At 35.4% G+C, this 27470-nt stretch overlaps 2 protein-coding genes across 14 annotated transcripts in view; one reads left to right on the forward strand and one right to left on the reverse strand.

Annotated features, from left to right (window-relative positions):
* LOC112043606 (microtubule-associated protein tau) overlaps positions 1–14547 on the forward strand; it is a 30156-nt gene extending 15609 nt beyond the window's left edge. The window contains exons 3-10 of one of the 3 annotated variants that reach the window (XM_052883845.1): positions 6361–7657; positions 7787–7830; positions 8121–8280; positions 8804–9012; positions 9101–9286; positions 10731–10901; positions 11053–11099; positions 11733–14547. In XM_052883845.1, coding sequence (XP_052739805.1) covers positions 6361–7657; positions 7787–7830; positions 8121–8280; positions 8804–9012; positions 9101–9286; positions 10731–10901; positions 11053–11079 — 2094 coding nt within the window. In that variant the 3' untranslated portion in view covers positions 11080–11099; positions 11733–14547. The remainder of the gene's footprint in view (positions 1–6360; positions 7658–7786; positions 7831–8120; positions 8281–8803; positions 9013–9100; positions 9287–10730; positions 10902–11052; positions 11100–11732) is intronic. The other 2 variants (XM_024079091.2, XM_052883846.1) reach the window with 2 other exon arrangements.
* A 5956-nt stretch (positions 14548–20503) lies between these two features.
* The window catches only part of LOC112043605 (uncharacterized), a 113979-nt gene continuing 107012 nt past the window's right edge, over positions 20504–27470 (reverse strand). For all 11 annotated transcript variants that reach the window (XM_052883851.1, XM_052883850.1, XM_052883849.1 and 8 more), the window contains 2 exons: positions 25459–25611; positions 20504–23637 (listed from right to left, as the gene is read on the reverse strand). In XM_052883851.1, coding sequence (XP_052739811.1) covers positions 23466–23637; positions 25459–25611 — 325 coding nt within the window. In that variant the 3' untranslated portion in view covers positions 20504–23465. The remainder of the gene's footprint in view (positions 23638–25458; positions 25612–27470) is intronic.

Below are 27470 nucleotides of genomic sequence, written 5' to 3' on the forward strand. Positions count from 1 at the left end.
ACTCTTACACTGCTGAACCGATATTAACCAAACATAGCTAAAATTACCGCAAGGAAACTGTCCTTCAAAAAAAAAAAACACAGACATACACACACTCGCACACATATGTATACATAGACGTTAAACAAACAAACACACCTTTTTTTTGCGGCGGGGGTGAAAAAGTCATAACCAACCAATTAATCTGCTTGGTTCATTAAATATTACTGTAAAAAATATGAATATTTCTCTATTTTCTTCTATACATATGTGATTCTTATCTGAATTTCATATTATCACAAATATACACTACGACTTTGAAGTTTGCACAGTATCTATTAGGTTAGTTACTAGTTATTAATAGTTAAGCTAGTTATAAAGCTTTTGTCATAACAATGAGCGGGTTTTGTTTTTGTTTTGAAACAAAATCGTGTAACAAACATATTTTTCCAATGGTAGGTAAGTATTTCATTTGCATAAGATTATTTGGTTTTGGTAAAAACATTACGCAACCCTTTATTTTTCTCAAGGCCGGTTTGAGAGTAGTAGTAGGTTCCCATCTATTCAAATTTTATTAAACTACAGTTATTGTCCGCTTTAATAAAACATCTATACTAATATTATAAATGCGAAAGTCTGTCTGTCTGTCTGTTACCTTTTCACGACTAAACGGCTGAACCGATCAAGATGAATTTTGGTATAATGGTAAATCCGAACTTGGATATGTTTTCTGTGCCTTGGAGCAAACATAGGGTACTTTTTGACCCTAAAATAAAAATAGAAGGGGGTGAAATAGGGGTTGAAAGTTTGTATGGAAAGTCCTTAATTTTAAGTTACAATTTTAAAAAATTGTTCCTAATTAAAAAAAAAATACGAAATATAATGTGAGTCAAGTCAAGTCGCGGGTGTCCGCTAGGTCTATATATATATTATAAAGTTATTTAGATAATTTCATAATTTGTAACATAAATATATATATTATTTTAAAATCTGTTAAATAAGTACTTCCCCTATTTCAAATAGATTTATTAATTGAAGACCATTTTATTTATACACTAGTGATAGTCTGCGATTTCGTCCGCGATAAAATCCGTATAAACACTTAAAATATTTAAAATACACAGGTAAAATCGGATTTTACCTGTGTGCCCATTTCTTTTGAAGATAGAATGTTTATCTATCTATTGTGGAAACTGCAAGAAATCCGTTTTGAGTTCAGTGTGCCTAGTGGGAGTTTTCAGTGTTTTCATACTGTTACTATCGCGTTAACGTAAACGCGAATATATATGGAATTGAAACAGTTGTGCAGTAGTGAATCTAGATGGCGCTGTTTCGATTCCTTAGAAATTCGCGTTTACGTTAACGCGATCGTCACAGTATAAAACTGCTATTGGGTCCTCAGTATAACAGACGAACACGGCGGAGGACTTTGTTATAAATACGTCTATACTATACGAGATGATGCAACGGTATACGTAGATGTAAACGTCATTGACATGATATAATTATACGAAATCTACTGATTCGTTAACACGTTCGCTGCGGCACTGATTTTTCAGTACTTTTTCAATACAATACGAGGTTTTTTGACCTCGTACTAAAACTTTTTGTGTTGTGATACGAGGTTAATTGACCTCGTACCATGCTATGCGATGTTTTTTGACCTCGCACTAAAATTGCGGTGTGGTACGAGGTTAATTGACCTCGTACCGCAGCGAACGTGTTAATTGCCTTCCATAAAAACACTCCTTGACGTAGATACGAGTATATTGACTCATGTTTTACTCATAATTTAAGAGGTTTTACTTGTTACTTGTTGGTATTTTTTTTTCATTGTAGGTAGAAGTACTTAGTAGAGATTTTATTTTGCTTGGTACTTTTGGCGCAAATATGTTAGTGTCTGTTATAACCGAAAGGTTCTGGATTCGATCCTAGCTTCGGTCATGCTTGGGTTTTTTTTAAATGATATTTGTCAAATCTTTTAAATATGACTAATATTCCCTTTAACCTTTAATTAGTCGTAAAATACTGTGGCTTAGGTACGACAATAATCCAGCGGGCGTGAATCGAACCACTACCTCTCGGTGTTGAGTCCGTTTTACCACTGAGCGATTGAGGCTTTGGAATTTGTTATAGTCTGGTCTGGTCTAGTTGCAAGTATTAGTCGTGGCTCATTACTACCCTTCCGGTAAACAGTACTTCTTTGATTAGGTTGTAACTAGCAAGCGACTAAGCTATCTGGGAACAAGTCATATAAAAACCAAGAAGGGGTGAATCGCATTGGAGAAAAAACTTAGTTAAAGACTTGTACATATATGTATTATGTTAGAGTCTAAGCGTGTTAAGAGGACGACTGACGAGTCGTAGGTGGATTGATTCCATTGTATGAAGATAACCTGCTTTCTATTGCTATTTTAGATTCATACAAAACTGTAAACTGTTCCAAATAATGTAGTTAATAAAATCTAAACATCTTCAAGGCATTGTAAATCAAAATACATTTATTTCAAGTAGGTAGGCTTAGAAGCACTTTTGAAACGTCACGTTTGATTATAAGTAAAGACTCTGCCAGCTTCAGAAGGTTCTGCTGTGAAGAACCAAAAATAAATTCAACAGTTGCTTAGGCAAAGGCAATTGTAGTCAAGTACATTTTTGTAGTTAGATAACCAAGTTAGTTACCAAGGTAGTCAAGTTAGCAATAATTTTAAACGCGTTAAAATATTCAAGAAATACGAGTAGGTTGGCATGACAAAAAATATAGTTTCACAAATTTTTCGTTATTTATGATGTAATAAATAAAGCTTCGTACCTATTCGTTCACGAAAGTTTGCCAATTTCGACGGTAGTAATTTTCTAACATTTCCCTGGAAAGAAAACAAATAAACAACTTTGTGTATAATACCTTCATTAATAGTTCCAGGCCGGGTCATCTGATAGGATAAGTATAGGTATTCCATACCTACTCATACTTACTGATGTGGAAATTGTTCAATTTAATTTTGAGAAAGAGGTACCTATGCAATATTAGGTATAGCTATTATTATTTTAATATCTCCTAAACCTAGCAAATACATAAAATAATCAGATACCTCCACAAATCGTCAAACTTCAACAAAATTGATTTATGTTTGCAATTTATTGTGTTACCAAACCATTAATATTGTAGTCTCATTTTGAAATATTATTCATTGAATAGAGGTAATGACTTCCTTCATTTTGGTAATAAGATAGAACCCTATAAATTAGGAATATTATTCTTGTGTTTAATTTATTTAAAATTGTATTAAAGTTAAATACGAGTTACTTAATTAAATACATAAGTTATTTCATTGAAGTTTTCGTGCTATTGCTAATAATGAAGTAATGACTTACATAAAGAAACAGGTGGAGGATTTTGTCACCTCAGGTCAATTTAGGATTTTAAATTGACTCAGGTTTGGTCTGTTAGGCCTTTGCCATGTCTGATAATCAAACAGTGTTAGACGTTATTTAACTATTAGGTACTCGTAACTACTCACGTAACGATGTACGCAGTGATGTGCAGAAGTTTTTAACTAGGGTTTGCACTATAGGTACAAATTGTACAAAATGGGAAATTCTTCCTCCAATACAGGTAGGTACGTAATTAATCCTCAGGGTTGCATTGCGTTTATCCTATCAGCAAAGACGTACTGCGAAGCGATTTAGCATTCCGGTACGATGTCCTGTAGAAACACAAAGGGGTGTGGAATTCATCCTCCTCTTAACAATTTAGCCTGATTTCATCTTAAATTGCATCATCACTTACCATCAGGTGAGATTGTAGTCAAGGGCTAACTTGCAATGAAATAAAAAAGAAATTGTTGATGAGTAAAGGACTGTTATTAAAGCAAGCAACACGATGGTTATCACTGACCTTACCACTAATATAAATTGGTACAAATGTATCGACTATCGATTTGCTGTCTTATATGCTTCGATAAAGTATTGGAGCCACATACAGCCTTCTTATCTATAGAAGTAATCTCTAAGTAGGTAACAATATAGATATCGCTGTTGTGGCCTTTGTTAGAATGTACCACTATTTGTCATTGAAATTGTAATGTAAAATCTATGTAAATGTTGCCCGAAATTACTTCAATTCACCTCAAATTCAAATTCGAATTTCATGTTTGAGGCTTCTAATCCTAAAACTACGCCAGACCAATAAAGTCTAGTTCGAATAGAGTAAAACTGCAATTGCATTTTATGACAGCGTAGATATTTGAAAATTATAGTATTTTGATATAAACTTGTGTTATTTGAGAACATTATGTAACCACGCGACGAATATCTGACCTTTCGGATGCCTTTCGGTGACGTGTGGTCGTACAGTACCATTATTTTATTGATTTACTGTATCATATTCCTCGATACATGACTGTAAAGACACGCGACGTATGGGAATGGTAAACTCTTATAATACAAGATAGCATTTCTCCGATGTAATTTAATGATTGCTTGCATGATACAAGATAAATACGATTCTTCCTTTCTACTAGAGGAAATAATATTTTTGAATTCCTGGCCTGCTTGAAATCGAAAGTAATCTACAGTCTTTCTTGATGAGTACTGTTTACCAACAAACAAATTAAAAATGAGGGTGTAAATCACTAATCATTTCATACCCAATAATAATTATAATTAACTTGTTCTTAAATTAATGAAAATAAATTTGATTATTAAACTTATAACATTTAGCTGTGGTTAATATATTTTCTATAACATTTTATAAATAAACCATACATAATTTAAAATAAATAAGTTAATAGGCGTTTTCTACCTTCATTTCTAATTTCGTTGTTGGTAAACAGTAATCATCAAGAAAGGTTGTAGTAAATAGTGAAATCTACGAAGGGGCTACAGATATTCATTGCCTAAAAATTGCATGTTTTAATACGACGTGTAAGGTCAATTTGGGCGTACCTAAATTATTATATTACCTACCTACTAGTAGATTCAAAATGGCCTTGAGTTTTTTTTATATTTTGATTAATACTTACCAGAGCTTAACTCTTGTATCACGCGGTTTGATGTCACACTTTTCGGCTCGATCATTTTTTTTTTTGTATAAGTATTTTATAGGTATAAGAATAGGAATAGACCACACTCCATTGTTGTCGCAATTTAAGTATTTTTGTATCAAAAAATTTATATGGCAGAGCAACGTTTATCAGGTTAGCTAGTATAATAATATTAAGGACTTAACAAACCACTTTTTACGTCGAGGGTTCCAACAAAACTAAAAACTTACTGTTATTTCAGGAGTTAAAACATTCATCCCCTTGTAAGGTAACTACAGTTGTTACAAGTAGACATTAACATAATAATTGTAGAAATGTAAATATTCTAGTTAATTCTTTTGCATCAATACAGTGTTGACCTAGTAGCCGAGTTCGTGACAACTTCTGTCCCGGGGCATTGCCCGCAGCACTTGTAGGTAGGCAGACATACCTAATACCTACCTACATACTTGCATAGATAGAAAGGATTTTTTTTTAAATATTAGTTTTAACTTTTTAACAATAGAAATAATCGGGCAACAGCTGAGTATAGTTTTCCTCTGTATATTTTGCCTTCAGAACCGTTTGCCTTCAGAACTTTTAAACAGACAAACTGGACGTTTCATAAGAGCCTACAGACTGAACCTTGAAATACAGAAATTGAAAAGAGGAATGGATCGTTTCGAAAAATTTCGCTAGGAAAATATTTTGAATTTTATTAGCAGCTTTAAACAATAATCTATTTAAGCAATTACTGTAACAGCCAAAGTTACCAAAATTAAATGCATAATCATATTTACCTATTAGTATATTTAATTTGATATACCTACTTTAATTACTTTTTGAAATACCTACGTAAATCAAAAATAAGCTCTTATTTGGGTATGACACCGATGAATCATTTACAAGCACATTGAACATGTCAAATCGCAAACTGTTAAATATATTATTAACCTACGCAATGGTAACGCTCAGCATTACCATTTTACCATAAGGTAGCTCGACAGACAGGACTTGTGAGGTCGCGGATATCTCCGCCCTAAAATCCCCTCTCTCATGACAATGGGTAGGTAGCTCACATAATAGTTAGTGTTGCACGTTATTGGTATAGTAAGCTTCGATAAAATACACTAAGAATCCTACAATCAATTTTCCGGTTGGTACTTTATCATCTTTTACACATTTTAAACACCTACCACTATTCTTTGTGTAATATGTATAAGTATAACTTATAAATTCTTTGTTTCTTAAGGCAACAGTTGAGCCACGCATAATAAGTGGATCAGAACCGAATGGGCCAAGTCTACCTTACCGTCCACCATTGACAAGGGTTGATTCGAGATCATCTTTTTCACCGCAGTCACTTAGGCCAGCTGTACCGCAACCACAGCAGAGGCCGCAGTTCCAACCCGGTGGACCCGTGACCAGTCCACCGCAGTTCGTTCCTCGATCCGGAAACCAAGCACAGAGGGGGCCTGTCCCCGCCGGCCCTCCAGGTTCGCCACAGATTCGAAATCAAGCTCCGCTCATAAGACCGTCTCTACAACCTACTGCGACTCAGCAAGGCCCAAGACTCGTACAATCTCCTACTGCTGCTCCTATACAACAAAGAGGTCCAGTTCCGAATAATCTTCAATTTGGCCCACGACAACCGCCACAGTTTGGAGGCGTAACAACACCTGAGGGAGCCAGACCTCAAACGATACTTCAAACAAACGGGACACCTAAGATAAATACTGCATTAAACGCACCAATTAATACTCAACTTACCAGGCAATCTTCACAAGGGTCCTTAAAAGGTCTAGACTTGTCTAACCGGTACCAAAACAAACCAGTCAACCTGGAGAACCAAAATGCATCCAATGAAAGTCTTAATAAACCTGACATTGGCTATGAAGTGTCGGGAGCGACTAAAGGAAGAAGTTATAGTATTGCAGCCGCGCCAGGGGCACCCAGTCCGCTGAAAATGGAAATGGATGACCGAAGAAAATCAGTAAGTGCTGTTGGTGGGAGATACGAAGAACTGGCTAGTCAAAGTCCGGGACTTGGGCTAATCCAAGAAATGAGAGCCAGTAAGGACAATATTCGTGGGTCCAAGGAAAGCATAAGATCAGAAGCATCTGTAGAAGGGGGTAAAGATATAGCTGAACGCCCAGAGTCACGTCTTGCTGGATCCAAGATGACAGAATCTTTTATGGGTTCTTTGTCAAATCTAACTCCTAAGAAAAAAATAGACGATGACGATGATGTTGTTTCGCAGAATTACTTGACTACTATGAAAAATGAAACGTCCCAAAATAAGCCTGATCTTTCTGATCGATCACCATCGTTAACTCGAAGTGACGAGTCACCAGAACCAAAAAATACATCTCAAAGTTCTGTTTTATCCAATAAATCTCAAGGGGGTACACCAGAACCGCAGCGTCCAAAAACACCAAAAATGGAAATAAAACAAGAATACAAGCCAGAGCCTCCTAAGGAAATAAAACAAAATGTTACACCTTCTAAAACACCTTCAAAATCTCCTATATTAGAATCCAAATCACCTATTTCCAATAATAAGAAACCTACCGATCTGAAAACTTCAGTTACTCCCTTTGATTCTAAAAAATCAACCCCTCGTAAAATTGTATCTGCTCCAAGTTATCGCCAGAAAGGTAAGACTAACTTTAACTAGACTTTCTAACGTGACTATTTTAATAATGATATTGTTTTGAGATGAACCAAATATTTGTTGGGATTATTTATTTTAGGCATTTTATAAAATAGTTTATATATAATTTCAGATGGAGATAATGACAGTGGTGTGGACGAATCTACACAGGGAAATGTAAGTAATACAAAAAATCCTTCTAATATTAATGTGTACGAGTACTACACTAATATTATGAATATGAACATTTGTATGTATGTTTGTCACTTTATCATGCAAGAACTACTGAATGGATTTGGCTGCATACAATGGAGATAGATTATACTGAGTCAACACAAAGGCTACTTTAAATTCCCGCGGAATCTGTGAAACAATGAATATCACGCGGTAGAACTCCTGAGTGTCCTCTATTAAAGAAATGTATTTGCGCATTATTTTTAATATACAATTTAATTTACATTTTAAAGGATATCAACGGGTCTCCTGGCTCACCTAATAAGAAGTTGCCGAGCAAATTACCCATGAAAGAGAAGTCTAGCAGTAGCCTAAAACAGAGTCTGTCACGGTCATCAAGCAAAAGTGCCACCGCCAAAACACCTGAGACTCCACAACCAAATGATAAGAAGAGTACGTTGAATTATAATAAATTCATAAATGTTCATCATCATCATCATCATCATTAACAGCCGATGGACGTCCACTGCTGGTTATAGGCCTCTTGCATAGACTTCCAAACACAGTTTCGAGTCGCCAGCATCCAGCAGCTCCCTACAACCCACTTGATGTCCTCGGTCCACTTAGTGGGTGGTAGATAGACCAACATTGCGCTTTTCGGTGCGGTGTCGCCATTCCAGCACCTTGGGGCCCCAATGTCCATCGGCTCTTCTATACATATAGAAGAGCCGATATCTATATGTTGTCTCTTCTATTATTTGCCTTGCCCATTGCCGCTTCAGCTTCGCGACTGGCTGAGCTATGTCAGTGACTTTGGTTCTTGCTACTGCGGATCTCCTCATTTCGGATTCGATCACGCTGATAAACTCCAAGCATAGCTATTCACCGCGCGCTGAGTGACTTCAAGCCTTTTTATGAGGGCTATAGTTATTTTTTAATTAGCAAAAATCAACGTTATTTAATTATTTTTTTACAGAAGTACCAATGAACAAAGTTCAAGTTGGTAATGCGCCTTCTCCGAACATAAAAGCAGTAAAATCTAAGATCGGTTCTTTGGATAACACTACATATAAACCAGGCGGTGGAAAGGTGAAGATTGAAAATAGGAAGCTCGATTTTAATAACATAACACCAAAAATTGCCGCTAAAAATGAAGCTTACACTCCAAGTGGTGGAGCTAAAAAGGTAAAAATGCCTTGCCTTGTATTAATATGCTTTCCATATTTCTAAAGTACCTGACAGTCGTTTAAAACTTTTTACGTTATCATTGCAGATTACAACGACGAAATTGGAGTGGAATGTAAAGTCAAAGGTTGGTTCACTACAAAACACTTCGTATAAACCTGGAGGAGGCGACAAGAAAATAGAAACAGTGAAACTTGACTTCAAAGAAAAGGCGAAGCCAAAGGTCGCTTCCACTGTTAACATTACTCACAAACCTGGAGGTGGTGGTGTAAAGGTAATAAAGAAAATTTTAACTATTTTTTTTAATATTATTGAAAATTCTCTTAAGCACTGATATTTTCGTACAAGAAACAATGCGATACGTTAACTACCTACGCAGATTTCAGACATGAAAGTGAGTACCTGTTCGATGCATTTTTTAATTCACAGGAAATCACTTGTAATTCACAATCGTATTTTGCGTAGAAAAAAAATATAGTAGGATACTTTAGGTGTACACTGTACAGCAAGTATTTAGTGACGTTAATTATTATCATTTGCACTGTAAAATTAGGTTGACGTTGCCAATTGCAATACAATTTTAATCACAATGGACATAAATGTAAATTGTATTCTTGCTGTTCTTTCATAGACTCTAAGAAGCAGCGGAATGAGACCAGTGAGTAATTCATACGTACAATCATGCTTTATCCACGACAAAGTCGCTTCTAATTGTTTGTAGCATCATATAAATGTGAGCACTAAATATGAATAAGGCAACATTGTGAAAATTTTATATGAATCTATTATTTAAATTGTTCATACTTTTAGTTCATAAAATGGCCTTTACCAAGGTGGCGTGCTTCAAATAGGCCCTTCCGGTTTTTTCGTAGACATCGGTGGGAGGTTAGTGTGGTACATTTGCATGACCACCATCTACGGAGTCCGTTTTTGTTAAATTCACTTTTAGGGTGATAAGGAAAGCGTCTTTAGGGCGAATGATTACTTCGTTGCGGCTGTTCATCACAAAATGCTTTGACGTTCTGATTCTGCAAGGTATATCATATGCATACGAGTATGTACACAGGTTGTGAAATATAGTTAACCCTGCTCATGTGGGGGACTATCTGAATGAGAATGTTTACAAAACCCTTACCACACGGATTTGTTATTTTTCAAGCATATATTATATTATAATATTATTATGTTCTACACGCATCAATATATTCTGAACGTTTTTGATGTAAAAAAAGTTATTACCAGCCGGTAGGAGAAGGCTCACTTGCATGTCAAAACTACAAAAATATAATATGCGTAATTCTAATTATATGAGCACAGCCAATCAGTCAATTTCAATATTATGATATTGATTGATTTCCACTTACAGCTTTATAGATATTTTTATATATACATTCCTACATATATTTGCGTATGGAATTTTACACGAACTGATAATAAATATCTAATACATGTTTAACTTTACAATTATGCAGTATTTAAACAATTTACAGTACATAATATAAGCCACCGATTATATACATTTTGTGTTTATATGCAAAAAGTTCTATGAAAATCCCATGTTTTTAGCAAAGGTCATTCCTTTCTTAAATCTCATCTTGTATTAATTTTTTGTTCTGGGATAATAATAGAGCTTTTTGTAAATATAAGCTTATGTACGACAGTATGCTAAATATTATATATTTATGTATGTATGTATTGCACGATAACTTTTTACACAGATTGAAAATCAAAAGTTGGATTTCAAAGCGCAGAGCAAAGTTGGCTCACTCGACAACGTAAAACACAAGCCAGGCGGCGGCGACATTAAGATATTTGACGACAAGGATTACATTAAGCAAATTGGTGGACAATCTCCTCTTCCCAATAGCCATGGCCAGTCGCGACAGGAGGTGAGAGCTAGACAAACATGGCTCCATAGTTCCTGTCCTTTACGTTTCGCTTTATATTGTTTTGTTTCTTCCGTTTCCTTCTGGTGAAGGGTTACATTATCATCTCGTTCATTTTCGTTTAAATTCATAACAGTTTTCATTTTTGTTTCAGCCAGAATATTTATACACATATTATTGAATAAGTTTTGGTGGCGTAAGGTATTTTAGATACTAATCGTGTGCTAAACTGACACTAACGTTTTATTTTATTTTGTCTCCTGCGTTCCAAACTTTATTTTAATCACTGTCCCTTTTGTTTATGGTGTTTATGTTTGCGTGATTAATTAATGGGTTCTTTTTATTGTTAACTTATCTTTTGTTTAATTGGCATTTGGCAACTGAGACGTCTTTATTGGAACCATTTTGATTAGTTGTTATATTTTAAATAGTGACTGTTTTAAATTGCTCTCACATTTCAAAAACTAATTTGAGTGCTTTGATTATAAAGACGTATATACATAATATAATCAAATCGTAAGTGTAACTTGGAGGCTTTAAAATTACCAAAACTACCAAATATACTTAAATAGTTAACTTACTTACACCACGATGAGCGGCAGAGAGCAATTTCAATAAATAATTCTTCATGGCTGAATCAGCCCAAAGAACTACTGGGAGCCAGATTTGACTTTTCAAAAGTTCTTGTATTTATTTTATGCCTATTTAAAATGAATGAATTTAAATATAAAGTTAAATGCCGTATCCGTTCTGCATTTGTTGCCAATTGCCAATTATTTATAATGATTGTTATCTGTGAAACGAATTATTTATAATTATTACGTTTTGTCATAGAGCCCAGTACCATCGCCGGCGCAGCCTCCGAAGGAAGATGAAAATTTAAACCAACAACCGTGTTAAAACACGCCATGCTGCAAATTCAATGTCGATTCATTTATTATCGACACCAATTGAAGAGTCCAAACTTTTTTAATATATACTCAGAGGCACAATTATCCACCCACTTTGATATTAAAGTGGATACTTGCATCATATTAAAGTGGGCGGATAATTGTGCCTCTGAGTATATTTTTTTATTTCTACCTTGTTAATGTTTAATGTACCCAGTATGAATCTTGTGCGAATTTCCATCTTTATTAAATTTTCATGAGTTTAATTAATACACATAATTAAAATAATTTTACATATTGTCATGTCGTTCTTGGACAATATTATGTGAATGTTGAATACGTTTGTGTACACGATTGTTATTTTGATCTATGTATAGTATATTTACTCTCTTAGCTACAACATAGAAGGAATGAATGAGTGCCAATACATAATACTATAAAATACGTCGGACTGTTTAAAAAACACATTTTTGATACAAATGTGTTAATACATAACTGAAACCACGAATACACAGCTTTTTTTACAATGTCAGAGCTACAGTAAGAGTGGTTACAGTCAAAAATAATAACAGTTAATTCATTTTGTGATTCATGCAATATATCGTTTAGGTAGTGCTATCAGTTATAATCAGATTTCAAGCTGACGCTATATTGGGCCGCTGAAACAGTGATTCGAGGACAGAATATTGTGGATATATACTCAGAGGCACAATTATTGGCCCTCGGTTAATAAACGCGAGTATATTAAAGTCGGCGGATAATTGTGCCTCTGAGTACATTAAAAAAAATATAGCGAATATACGAATATACGGCATATGAAGGGAACCCCCCTTACAATCTTTACCGACTCATATTCGAGAAATAATAACCATAATTTCCGTCTTGGTAAATGATTCACAGTGAGATGTTTCTAATAAACAATATTCTATGGTAAATACCTAAAAGTACACAGTGGCATAGCTACCCAGGGGCTAGGCAGTGCCCCGGGGCCTTCAAGCTCAGGGGGCCCTTCCTTACCAGAAAATCGCGATCGAATTTAAATTAAAAAAAATTCGAAAGCAAAAAAGAACAGATGTATATTTTTACATGATTGGACGGGGCCCATTTTTTTATTTACACCAGGGTCCTTAGTTATCTAGTTTCGCCACTGAAAGTACATATAGGATTGTCGATTTTAAATAAAAATATGGTGTCGCCAAGTGATCGGCCCAATGTAGCTTTGGTCTTTTTAGTATCATAGTAGTCGGAAACGCAATTCCCACTTTGTATTTTGTACAAACACGAGTAGCACACTTTATATATTAATTATTTTTAATTAATCATTGATTTATAATATAAAAAGCACATTTAGTTTACTAGATTTTTAGTAGATTTTTTAAGTATTTTACAAGGATACGTAAGTTGTGCGTTTCTAGAGCTACAAACCCGATAAGTTCCTCGAAGCCAACAAAAAAAATTTCATCAGGTAAAATTTACATTTTAGTCAGTAGTTTGTGTATTTTTTTTATATTGTAAATCAATGCACATATTGAAATGATTTTTGTGCCTCTATATAACGTGTTTTATTCTACCTAGATATATATTATGACAGTTTTGAGCTTAATAATGTTACCAATTTTTTATTTGGCGTCCCTACGTGTCGGATATTTATCATAGATTTGCACAGTGAGATGTTATTACCTCTAGAACAGGCGTTCGTTTTGTCGCTGAAATCGGCGCGTTATACAGCCCTTAAAGAGGACCTTAATATACCTACAGCCAATTTGTAGGCCTTCTACCGATGATAACACCATACGGCCTAGTAATCAGTGGTAGGCTTTATAAGAGAGTGGATTTGTAGCTTAGGATAGCCATTACTCTACTCCAATGAGGAGTGGCAGGTAACTTCGGATGAATAAAATAAATAAATTATGGCTCAGTTGATAACGCGCTGACTACTTATACCTCAATATTCCTCAGGATTCACCTTTTCATCTCGACGATACCGTCAATGAAACTGCACTGAAAGGCACCCAAATGGTTTCATTTCAATTTAGTCGATAGTAAACAGCGATAGAGTGCAGACGTATAGTAGGTTTAAAATCATTGACTTGCACCGGGTAATAACATGTCACTGATTTGTGTGTATGAAGATAGTAGGTATAACATGGAATGGTGACTGAAATTATGCAGAGTTCTCGTCTCAGCACCGAGTGATTTGTACTACAAGTATTATACGCTGACCTTGCTTGACTGTATTGTTTAAATGGCACGCGGATTTTTGCATATTTTGTACGGAGATTTTTCATAGAATTCGTTTTAAAATATGGCGTTGAACCGAGAACTGTGCCGGTTCGCGATTGACTGAGCAAAATTATTATTATTAGAGTATTAGTATTTTATATGTGACTATTGTTGTAAGATTTAATTAGATTTAGATAGACGTATTAAGTTAACGCTGATGCTTAAGTCACATTTATTTGCGTTGACACTGAAACTTATGTAACGTAGAGCGCTGCATTTGTTTAATTTAAGACATTGGAAATTGTAATTCTTTGTAATAAATCGTTCATCACGATTTTTTTTTATAAATATTCAAGAACTAGATAGTATCCATCTAAGCTCATCGTGAATTTTTAAATTTATGCAGAATTTTTAAATAAATATACCTTACTAATATTGTAGACATTATTGGAAATTATAAACAACTAGAATCAATACGATTATTGTGTAATGAAAGATAATGAAACACGTAATTTTAATACAAGTTAATGTCTCAATTCTTGTTTTATTTTAAGGTAATTTCCTAATTAAGTTCGTAATTGTCAGTTTAGATTTAGCTAAGCCACAAATCATCTTGATCATTGCGATGTAGACAAAGTTGATCCACTTTGCACAAGCACTATAGTTAATGGATACGGATAAAGATCCTACACAATAATTTGGTAAGTAATCAATTATATTATAGTAATATAATTTTAATTTATTATCTAGATATTTATAGTACCTAAATAAAAAACCACACCATGTAATGTACTTACTAACATTAACAGATGAACTAACCTTTTGAGGTCAACGCAAACGAGCGAAAATCTGCGACCGAGCGAACGAGAGTATTATTTAAAAAGTGGAAAATTTACTTCATTGGAAGCATTTAAAATAGAACGAAGAATTTCTACATATTGTATTGTACTTACCTATTGTGTTCAACTTGATAAACACGACAGTAAATTAGGAATTGAGAACCTCCTCCTTTTTGAAGTCGGTTAATAAAAGAGAACGCACACGCAGTTTGATCCGTAAATAAATTATTAAGCAGAACCCTCACGCAGTTTGATGCTTTGTTTTTACTTGTGACGTTCTTAGCTTTATTTTGTGCAAAATCGACACAAGTTTTAAATTTTTACATGACTCATATTAACTAGTTACTAACCAGATAGGAATTAATCTTAAAAGTGCCCAATCACGCTCTCGCAATTTGATGCTTAATCTTTACAAAAAAAATGAGAAGCAGTAATTATTACAAAAAAATGCAATCAAATTTAAGGATTAATTACAATTTGACTAAATGCTAACATTTTAACTAGATTAATCTGTAACCAGAATAATTAAATAACGCCAACTAACGGCCGTTTTCGATAACCTACCCAAGATTACGAATAGATAGCTATCCACGATTATCAGTAATAGTCTATCTTTACATAGTCAAACTATCTGTCAGATATTGAAAAGTAGATAAGAACAGAAAGATAGATTTTTTAACTTCAGTAAGCGAAATGGCGGATAGGTTTTCCTTTTTTTTATTCTTTATTAGGTTATTAAAAACGGCCGTAAGTGGCTTCGTGATATAATTAATATATTTTTATTTATATACACAGGATGATTACTACATGTCAATGCACGAGTGGGCTGAAGCTGAGCGTCCACTGTCGCGCAGCCGATCGGCTCGTTTCACGCGTCCACCGCGCACGCCGCGTGCGCTCTCGCCGCGCAAGCCCGACGAAGAACAACGATTTGCACGCAACGATAGAAACAGACGCGCATCCGCTCGCGAACCGCCTCGCTCCGCGTGCTCGCGGCGAGCTTCGATCACACCACGGCCTGCATTCACTATATATTAAATATATATTGGTAATCTTACCAGAAGTATTGAGGGTAAAGGTAATAACCATCTATCTCACCATTTAAGCTAAGAATACCGTTTGTAAGAGACCTTTTACAAGTTTAAATTTCGCCAATTTTCTAGATCCCATACGCCCATCCTGAACATGCATGAGGCGTATGTACAAAACATATCCTGGCGGAGTAAATATACACGTTCACAGCACGTTCTGCGTATTTCAGCTTCAGAACGTAAGCCTTGAGCATAACTATAACTAGTTTAACTTTAGTTTCGAAGTCCGATCAGAAGACGCTAGTGCAAACTTTTTTACTTTCCATAGTTCGAATATTTAATATCGAGGATAAAACTGTGGGATAAAATTAAACTCGAGCCGCAGTGGACCCTTTATAATTGAATTTCGATTTTTTTCACAAAAAGATGGTTACCTCTACCCTCCTTATCCAAAATCTTCAATGCATTCGTATGCTACAATAAAGCCCTGTGTAAATTGATATAGTTACCTACCAATTTTCACTGGTATCCAATGAACAATCACAAGCATTTCTTGGCAAAGAGTTACATCAGTGTACGCGAGGCTTTAAAATTTTCCCGTAAATCTAGTTTTATTTTTCACCTCTTGGTCGTCAACCGACAAATCAACAAGTACGCAATTTAATAACCGTTTTATGAAAAATTAAAGACTCCTGAGGGAGTCTTTAATTTTTCAGTCAGTTTCAATTCACTTTTCAAGTAACGTTACCTACGAATTTTCTTTACAGTAGGTACATAGTAGATACTTTATTAACTTAGGCTTTTATGTAGGTACGTACACAAAATTCTTAATGTTAATGTTATACTGTCCATTTTCATATAAAAATTATATGTACCTATTTCGAGGCTAACAGGCTAAGAAATGAATTGAAATTATATTCTTACCCACCTATCTAAATAAAAATAGGTAACAGGTATATTTAAGAAAATGTTCAACTCAAACTGTTCCTTTATCAAACTCACCAGTTCTTTATTGTCGAAGAAATTTTGGAATACCACAATGATGATGACAGATGACCACAATTTATCCTTTAATGAAGTAAAAAACACATTTATTTTATTTTCGTAGTCGAGTTTTAAAACTGCAGAATTTTATTTAAAACGTTTTAAATCGGTTTATTTACATTTATAAGTACGAGTAACTAGTAGGTCCGTGTGTATTAATGTAATCCACTGTAGGCACATCGAACACTTAAATATGTAAAACTATTTGTAAGTTACTTACCAAAGTATATTTAATCTAAAGAATATATTGATAGTCGAAAACACTTTTGTACGTAGTGCATTAAAACAAAAGAAAATTCGTACACATAATTAGTGTCACAAACTTACTTGACACGGTGTCGCTTTTGTCGCGCTTATAGCATAGTTCAATGTTTTGTAAAATGGCGACCTCCGTGACGTAATTCCAGTTTTGGCCACCGGTTCAAAAAAGTTTGTGGCATAAGCCCGTATTTGTATTTGATGTTTAGGTGCCTTTGCGCATAAATTATTTATAGTTTAAGCATTATGAATACTTATTACACATTAAATTACCTATAGATAGTAAGGTAAGGGATGATTTTTCTGAGCTTGGCTGTGGCGGGCACTATGAGATTTGACACGAACAAGACACAACATCCGCCTTTCATTTGATACCCATATTGTAGAAATATCTTAAAAATAACTATTCCGCCTTCTTGGGTAGTCCGCCATATTGCAGTTAGATTGTCGTCATATCATAACATTCATCGCCATCGAAACTTAATGTGTATACAACACCTCAATCGGTTGAAGATATCTACTTCAAAATTGAGTTCAAAGAATCCACCGTAACTTGCAAGTTAAATAAAAGCTTTTAAAATCCATGGTTCCCGCGGGTTTCGTGAAAAACAGAATTTCATTTGAGCGTCCACCAGTTACCTATGTATAAATAACCCTTTTTGCAGTCAGGTAAAATATACACTAATAACATTTACTTACATCAAATTATTGTGAAAGGTTCTAACTGTTTGACACGTTGAATTGGCCCAAAATTATTTTGATCAATCGTACCATCATATTTGAAAGCTCAGAATAAAGAAAATTTTTGACTGCTTCATTTAAAACAACCGGGTCTTATATGTGGCAAAGCCCGCCACGGGCTAGTCTTGTATAAATTATCGTCTATTCAACCAGAGCCCTACGTGTATGTGTAGCTTAATAATTAAGTTAAAACCATAATTAAGTAAAAACCACCCATTGCTCACATGCACTACATAAAATTAAATAGTATAGTAATTTTATATAGTTATTCTGTTTCAACTGCCTTATTTGCTCAGTGATTAAGTAGCTCGTTTAATGAGGTCCAAAGTCTACGGATAATGAGGTCCAAAGTTCGATTCCCGGGTCAGATCAACGGTTTCGAGTTGGGAAATCAGTGGTAGGGATTGCTACCTACCTACCCCCTCGGATAGATCGTAGAACCGTTGTTCTTGACTCTTGTCTGATCTCTTTCTGGTCTTGAAGGTCTGGTGTCTCATCGGATTATCAATGGAGATGTTCTGGGTTCAATTACTAGTTCGGGTCAATTTTACATTTTTAACTTGGCTCAGTTTTGGTGCGATTTGGTTGGCATTGGCTAGTTATCACCCTACGTAATATTTGAATTATTGACATGGGGTAGGTCAAGATTCCTCCATTTAGGTACTTTACCTATATTACAGCTTTTCTTGATGAACATACTGTTTACCAACAAAGAAATTAAAAATGAAGGTAGAAAATGCATGTCATTTCATAACTTATTTATTTTAAATTATGTATGGTTTGTTTATAAAATTTTATTCAAAATTTATTAACCATATGTTCTAAGCTTATTAATCAAGTTTATTTTCATTAATTTTAGAACAAGTTATTTATAATTATTAATCAGATGTTAAATGACTAGTGATTTGTACCCTCATTTTTAATTTGTTTGTTGGTTAACAGTATTCCTCAAGAACGGCAGCGGCTGTAGTAGGTATAGTAGGTAATTTCCATCAGTGTAAAAATGCAGTAGTTTGATACCGAACATAAAAACACAATAATAGGTTTTTTATTGTAACTAATTATTAAAACTAATTTTTATCTTAAAAGCAAATCGCCTATTTGCTATAAACAAAAAAAATTTCGTGTGAAAACTAATGTTGAAAAGTTGCAAAATCGAGACATCAAGTTATTGAAGTAAGGAGGCGAAATGTTCTTATTTAAATTGATAGAATAATTATATAATAGTTGTCTTGTCATTCTTTTATTAGATTTAGCGAACTCACACACATACAAATATAATTAGTCGTTCACTTACATCGAAATGTGCATTTACGTGTTGATTGTCTTTTAGAAATTTTATCAAAATAATTAATAAATGTTATTAAATATAATGGCAGTTTTATTTTTTTTTATTACAGAAGATTTTCTCCATAAATGAGTACCTACACTCGCCAGTATTAGAGCAATATGGTCCAAACATGTCTGCAAGCAAACATTGCTAAGAATCTAATTCTATCCTACTTATATTATAAGCGCGAAAGTTCGTATGGATGTTTGTTTGGAGGTTTGTTACTCTTTTACGCCGCAACCGATTTGGCTGAAATTTGGAATAGAAATACATTTTACTCTGGATTAACAAATAGGCAAATACTTTCATCCAGGAAAAATATATGGTTCCCGAGGGATTTGTGAAAAACTAAATTTCACGCGGTCGAAGTCGCGGGCGTCCGCTAGTCTGATATAAGGCATATGCAGCCAGTTATTTAAAATTTAGATTTAAATCAGCTTTGTTAGAGACCAGACTAAGATATTATCTAGTTCATCATTATAATTATTATCAGCCGGTGGACGTCCACCGCTGGACATAGGCCTCTTGCATGGACTTCCAAACATAACCAATTAAGAAAATCTAAATCGGCCCAGCCGGGGATCAAACCCAGGACCTCCGTCTTGTATATCCACTGCGCCACGGAGGCCGTCAAATACTGATGTATGTACACTTGAGTTTCAAGAGTTCACAAAATTGTGTAAGTTCAATACACAATTTTGTGTTTACTTACTTTACAATAATCTATACAATATTATAAAGCTGAAGAATTTGTTTGTTTGGTTGGACGCGCTAATCTCAGGAATTACTGATCCGATTTGAAAAATTCTTTTAGTGTTAGATAGCCCATTTATCTGGAAGGCTATATATTATTTACGTATTCCTACGGCTATGGGAATGGCGTCAGCTAGTAATGTATGTTTTTTTACTTTTTGAACATACAACTCGACAATATTTAGGTGTTATTTGTTTAAATAAATTTCATTGTCACAATGAAATTAAGGCAATAAGACACCTTTGTTCGCTTCAGTTTCGACGCCTTAATGACGTCTTAACTTATATCTTTGGTAAATCTTTTCCGAAAATCAGGCTGAGTGAGGGTGGTTCTTCTTTCTTTTTATATTTTATCGTATGGTCCCAGTTACTGCAATTAAACACCTATGGTTACTGTTAAAACCCGTACTAAAGCATTAGCCATACCTGTATTTTTGACATGAAAAATTATGTAATTTGTTTGGACTGTTGTATATATTACTGTAATGAAACAACATTTTGTTTAATAATGTTTTATTGGTGTACATGGTTATGCATTATAATAATATTTTATGAGTTGTTAAATCTTTAAATTATGGCACTTAACACAATAATATCTTTAAACAATACATACAATGTTGATGATGAAATTCTAATCAAAAACGGGATGATATTTCGAGATTAACTTATAAATATTCGGAATTATTTTCTCAGTCGTTCGTCGAGTTTCGTAATAACGAATCTCTATTTTTTATTTTTATTCATAATTTTTTTTTTCTTAAGAAAATAAAATCTATAACTCAAATTTCAACTTATTGTTCCCAATAGTACAGATAAATTATAAATAATAAAAATATACAAAGCAAAGAACTCAATAATTTAATGTTTTGTACCAGAGGACACCTCACCACTGCGGGCGCGAACGCACGGAACGAACGTGCGGAGCGAACGCGTGCGCGAACGCGCTGAGCGAACGCGTGGAGCGAACGCGCAGGAATATCACTTATAAAAATTAACTTTCAACATCCTCCACAATACAAACCGTTTAAAAACTTACGACTAAACAAACTCCTCTAAAGTTAACATGCGCGTATCAAGCGATTAGTTCCGAGCGTCGAAGCGAGAACATTGCGTATCTGTTCAATCACTATTCAATTTAATTTAAGGCATACTTCACCTAAACGGCTATTAGAGATTTCTTGGAGTATATCATATCGTTATTATTTCTATTAGATAGGTATGAATTTGATAATTTCGAAGCATTCTCCGCGGCGACGTTATGTAGATACCAACGTTGCAAGCACACACAACATATTTTTATAATTCTTTAAATACATACAAAAGGCCACATCACATCATTCAGTCACAAAGCGCGAATAATACTAACACGATGAATCTATTTTACAAACGTACAATGGATACATGATGCACTATGCTACGAATAACGTTAGAACAGTTACTGTATAAGCGATTCACTATGGTACATTCTATGTCAACTGGCGTCCTAGGGAGGGCCGTGAGGTCGTGAACCTCATGGACCTCATGAATACGGACGTAGTCGGCAAGTTGTGAGGCTCCTCGAGAAAGACGTCAGTTTACGATAAATTTGCACTACAATAAGTACAACTACAATACAACGTATCGATGTTGTGACTCGATAGCACGCCCGACTACTAGAGGAACTGTATCGTGCTTCAATTTGTTACAATTTTGATTATTTATTTAAATTTTTTTTTTTACTAATACGACGACCAATGTTTAAGTATATTTATTTACACACTTTACACGATTAACGAACGTTGCGATTAAAACACGAGTATATAATACGATTATTACGTAAGGAGTATTATGTTTTCGATTAATACAACATCTAATAAAACCCACCTCTTGAGCAATACAAATACATACCAAAAATATGATTTCTATCCGTTACCGTTTCCCGGCGTGAAGCGGTGATATGATTTATTATCACAATACGGGCAACGCTTAGCATAAAGCGAAGGAAAATGAGGAAAATGAGTGTTTTCCCTTTGAATCCGCACGGGACTGATAGTTGAGTTGACTGTAGTGCTGGAGTTAGGAGGAGAAAGAGTGGAAGGGCGCATGCGGTCAGTTTGCCGACAAAGTTAGTCCAACACCTTCGAGAACCTTCGCGGAGTACATTATGTAGGAATACGTAGGAAAGGAGATTGGACAAAGGCCATGCGATTAGTACCACAACCTTGTTAACGCTTCCAACAATTATGTACACTTGCGCCAGAAACAAAGAGTTTAAAAAACTTTCGATATCCAATACCACAGATTAAAAAGGATGGTGTAAAGGAGAGGCCGCATGCTGTTAATAACTACACAGAAGTTATGTCTGAGGTACATCAGTTATTGTTTTCTATTGGCAGTGCCCGTGATGCCTTAAGGCTTTAACGAATCAGAGACCTTTACCCTTTACGACGATTTAAAATTACACAGGGATACAATTTCTATATACATAATACAAACGTTCTATATACCGTTAAATACTTATTAAGTTACTGTTATTCTTAGACACCGATTCCAATAAATTTATCTAATCGTTTTTCGTCGAGCGTCTTTCTCGAGGCGACTTGAGCTTCGATACGATTTATCGTAAACGGGAGTTTGTTCTTATAGTACGAGATTTTGTCCTTAAGAGTAAAATGTAAACATCTATATCACATCCCATTGCGGGAACGTTGACTGCGAGTGTCACGAATATAAATCCCTAAATGCCTTGCTCCAAGCACCCACAATGAACATTCCGGCAACTAGTGTAACTTACGACGATCTATGTACAGTCCGAGACAATGTCGTGCCTTAAAACGTAAGACTAGATTTTACTACAAAATTAGAAATGTGCGAAAATTCTGTTTGATGTCAAATTCACCGGTGGGCGGGGACAGTCACGACGGGTGACGTAACGATCAGTCAATATAATAATTTTATAAAAATCCTTAATGTCCACTCAAGGAAGTTTACATCAAAATTGTATTATCAAATTAAATGTCATAAGAATAAAAAGAAAAATCAATATTAGAAAAAAATAGAAGCGATATCGCAGTCGCGATAATCCCCGCCCAAAGGCAGGAGATACAATCCGGATGAGAAATATTCGATTCGGGTAACATAAACAATTAAATACTGAAAAAATCCAGAACCTCAGAAGACTATTACATACAGCCATAAGTCCACCTATGTACAAACTTCACTTCAATACCACTCAATTGTCTAACTAACCGACAACAGTTCGAAACTTTTAACATGTCCCTATCTATTCCACTTCCTTCACTTATTCACTGCACAAGAGTACACATAATTCTACAAAGTGTGTTTCTTAAGCCGACTGGCCGCACTGGCATGCACTGGCTAGTTGGCACGCACTGGCTCGCTGGCACTCAGTGGCGCGCGTTACTGGCAAGACGCAGAGGGCGCCAGTGCGGCTGCCAGTCGGGCTATCCCTGCCAATATCAGAAATCCTCTAAAAGCACAGCATCGCGGGGAACTAATCCCTTCTGGTCTCCGCGACAGCAGAGCAAGTACAGGTCGTCCACCTCCAGAATCAGCCGCAGTCTCTCGCCTTCGTTGAATGCCAGGTGACCAGAATCTGACGGCAGCCTGTGCCAAAGCGTTCTCACGTATCTGAAAGCCAGAAGAGAAAAAATTAGAAATCCCTTCAAGAGCCCCAGTAAAAGAAACATTTATTTGGTCAATATTTGTGTATGTAATATTCATGACATGAATCAGACAAAATTATGGACAGAACGAACCATTGTGGGTGGGTCCTCTTCCTTCTAAGCCATATTTCAGACAGCTACGTCCGATGGCAAATATGCCCCCTGAATATTCAACATACTCTTAAAATAAAAAAAGCACAACCTTGGAGCAGAGGATTTTTGTGATAGATATGGAAATATATTTTAAATCAAGTTGTAATATTGTCGTTAAATTTTCAGGGGGCGAGCATATTTGTTATTTGACGCAACCGAAGTTTGAATAATGGCTTGGAAGGAAAAAGGCATATCATCATAATTCGTACATTATTTACATTCATAATTTTGTCCGACTCGCCATCAATATCACAAACACAAAGTTTGAACTAAGTTTGAACACTATGATCATGAATAACTACTTATGTTTTGTTCCTAGGTCCAAGGACTTTACTTGGAAAACTTACCGACATAAGTCGTAAGGTAGATTGTACTCGTATTTATACCGTGGGGCTATGAATGTAACTTCCTATAGGTAACCCTAGCATTGGTTCACCATAATAATATTATATTTAACGATCAACCGCATTACAAACCGTCATGCGAAGATCGTCTATCAGACAGGAGTTGTGTTTCATTTATGTAACGCAGAACAATAAAATCATAGATAAATAATAGGGTTAGATTTCGCTGTTGAGTTAGAATAATTCTCTTCGCGGAGTAAATTAAAAAAAAATCTTATAAGCATGTTTATTTATTATTCGAACGTACGTCATCAGTTCACCTAGCGGGGGTCGATTAACACTGCGCTTTTCGGTACGGGGTCGCCATTCCATTTCAGATACCTGATGGTCTTAAAGTGCTGAAAGCTGATTGAGTGATTTGATTGAAAGATGCTCTTCGAAATATGAGCCTCGTGCAATTCTTTACTTCAGTTTTGCGACTTGTTGATTGATGTCAATGACTTTTGTTCTTCTGGGGTTCTTCTCATTTCTGATTTGATCAGGCATAGATACTCTGAGCATAGCCTACTGAGTCTTTTTATAATCCAGATATCGGGTAAATCGGAATATTGGTCATATTTATTTGACATACATACATATAAACGAAACTGAATCGTCTGTCTGTGATTTTAAAATAACTATGTTTTCTCAAGTGCAAAAATATGGACGCGATAGTAAAACACAAACAAACATTTTTAAAATTTTGGTCTGCCTAATCTTAGGTACAGGCGACGGCTGAAGCGATTTTATTGGGACTTTACTGGAAGATAGAAGGGGTTATTGACCAACATCTATACTACTTTTTATCTCGAAAAATCCTGAACTGAATTTTCCATACCAGATTTTCTCAATTTACTCGTAGGTACCTAATTAATTCCATCGCGGACTATGCTAGGAGTAACCCTGCGTGATCGAATCAGAAATGAGGAGATCCGCGGAAGAATCAAACTCACCGACATAGCTCAACGAGTCGCGACGCTGAAGTGCCAATGGTCGGGGCACATAGTTCTAAGAGCCGATGGACGTTGGGGTCCCAAGGTGCTCAAATGGCAACCCCGCACTAGAAAGCGCAGGTTTGGTCGACCAACCCGGTGGACTGACGACATCAAGAGTCGCAGGGATTCGCTATATGCACGCGGCTCTGTATCGTGATGTTTGGAAGTCCCTACAAAAGGACTATGTTCTGCAGTGGGCGTCCGTCGCCTGATATGATGATGATGATGAATTAAATTAAAATTGCGGTAGCTTACTTGTTCTTCTGCTGTTGTGCGTGGTGAGCGTGCGCGCGCGCCGCAGACGAGGAGGCTGCGCGGCGCGGGGCGGGCGGCGGTGCGGCGCGACCGTACGGCAGCGACGCAGGCCGCGGCGCTCCGCCCACGCACGCGCCGTCTACGCGAGACGCCCTGCGCGTGCAATGACCATTAACATACTGACCTATATCGTCGTCCTCAACCCATATTCGGCTCACTGCTGAGCTCGAGCTTCCTCTCAGAATGAGAGGGGTTAGGCCAATAGTCCACCACGCTTGCCCAATGCGGATTGGCAGACTTCACACACGCAGAGAATGAAGATAATTCTCTGGTATGCAGGTTTCCTCACGATGTTTTCCTTCACCGATTGAGACACGTGATATTTAATTTCTTAAAATGCACACAACTGAAAAGTTGGAGGTGCATGCCCCGGACCGGATTCGAACCCACACCCTCCGGAATCGGAGGCAGAGGTCATATCCACTGGGCTATCACTGCTCTCTGACCTATATACTAAAGTCAAACTCGATGTGGAATGTTTATCAACAAAAAATTGAAAATGAAGGTAGAAAATGTCATTTCACACACCTATACCAATGCACAATTTATTTAAAATTGTATATTGTTTTTTTGACGTGACAACGTCTTATAATTCGATGAAGCCAGATGCAAACTCGAAAACAGATGACGTCATGCGTCGTTCCCTCGCTCTAGGGTTGCCAACTTTTTTTACAAGAAATAAAGTATAATCTGGTCTATGAAGATTATTAAACAGTATTTTGGAAAAAAGAACATTCTTTTTTGGAAAATGCAACCATACCATCAGTATTTTCTTATGACGTTGTCACGTTCAACTATCGTCAGTAAACTTTACAGATAACCGATTTTTTTTTATAAAATTTTATTTAAAATAGTATGTTAATTATATCCAATTGTTCTAAGCTAATTAATATTATTGTCATTTATTTAGGAACAAGTTATTAAAAAATATTATTAGGTGTGAAATGACCTACATTTTATACCTTAATTTTTAATTTAATTGTTGATAAATATTTCGCATCTAGTTTGGCTTTTATATACTTGAAGTTATGTCTCGTTATAAACGTGGCAGCGGCTTTATATCAATCTGATTATATACTCGTATATTCCAGTCCATCATAGGTCTCCTACACATAATATTGTCAACGAAATACGTTGGCTAAAATCGTATAGGTACCATGACGCAAGTTGAACCCTGGCATTGTTATTTCCTAAATCATAAGGACTTCATAGGATCATTTCGATAGGCTTTTCAAAAGTCATCTATATAAACTTATAGTTTCATAAGGTCAAGCGTGGGCTTAATAGTCAAGTCATTTGTAAAGTGTTAAATAAGGATTTATTCAAAAATTCAATAAGTTTCAGTCTGAGGTACCTTGTTTTAGCTTATGTGACTGGATTATACAGTTCATTCTATAAATTATTTTATTTCTCACATTCACACACTGGGCTTAAATAGTGTCTATGAAATACAAGACTCCGCGCGGGATAGAGACAACAAATGTCACCATGCGGTCATTAACAGACAATCACAATATGTTGTTGAGGTATCAAGTAAAATAATTTATATAATGTGTAGTCACATCGAATACAACACAAAGATTAAAAAAAAAATAACGTAGATCCCAAAAAAAATATCAAAAACTTCAAAAACCAAATATTTTGTTTAATATGCTTAGACCCAAAATTTTAAAAGATTTTTTTTTTATACTTTAACCAAAACTCGTAAATAATGTTGCAATGTGTATGATCTTCCGTCACCATATCAAACGAGACCGCCAAACGAAAGTTACATTTTAAATGGATTCTTATGTTATCATACCTTACGTAAATATTTAATGCAACAAATACATTGATAAGTAGGTAATATGTTATTTTCTATTACTACCATATTTAATTACTCTGTTAATGAGTCGTCGTCATCAACCCATATTCGGCTCACTGCTGAGCTCGAGTCTCCTCTCAGAATGAGA

Source organism: Bicyclus anynana, chromosome 10 (assembly GCF_947172395.1).
Source record: "Bicyclus anynana chromosome 10, ilBicAnyn1.1, whole genome shotgun sequence".
Classification (NCBI taxonomy): Eukaryota; Metazoa; Arthropoda; class Insecta; order Lepidoptera; family Nymphalidae; genus Bicyclus; species Bicyclus anynana.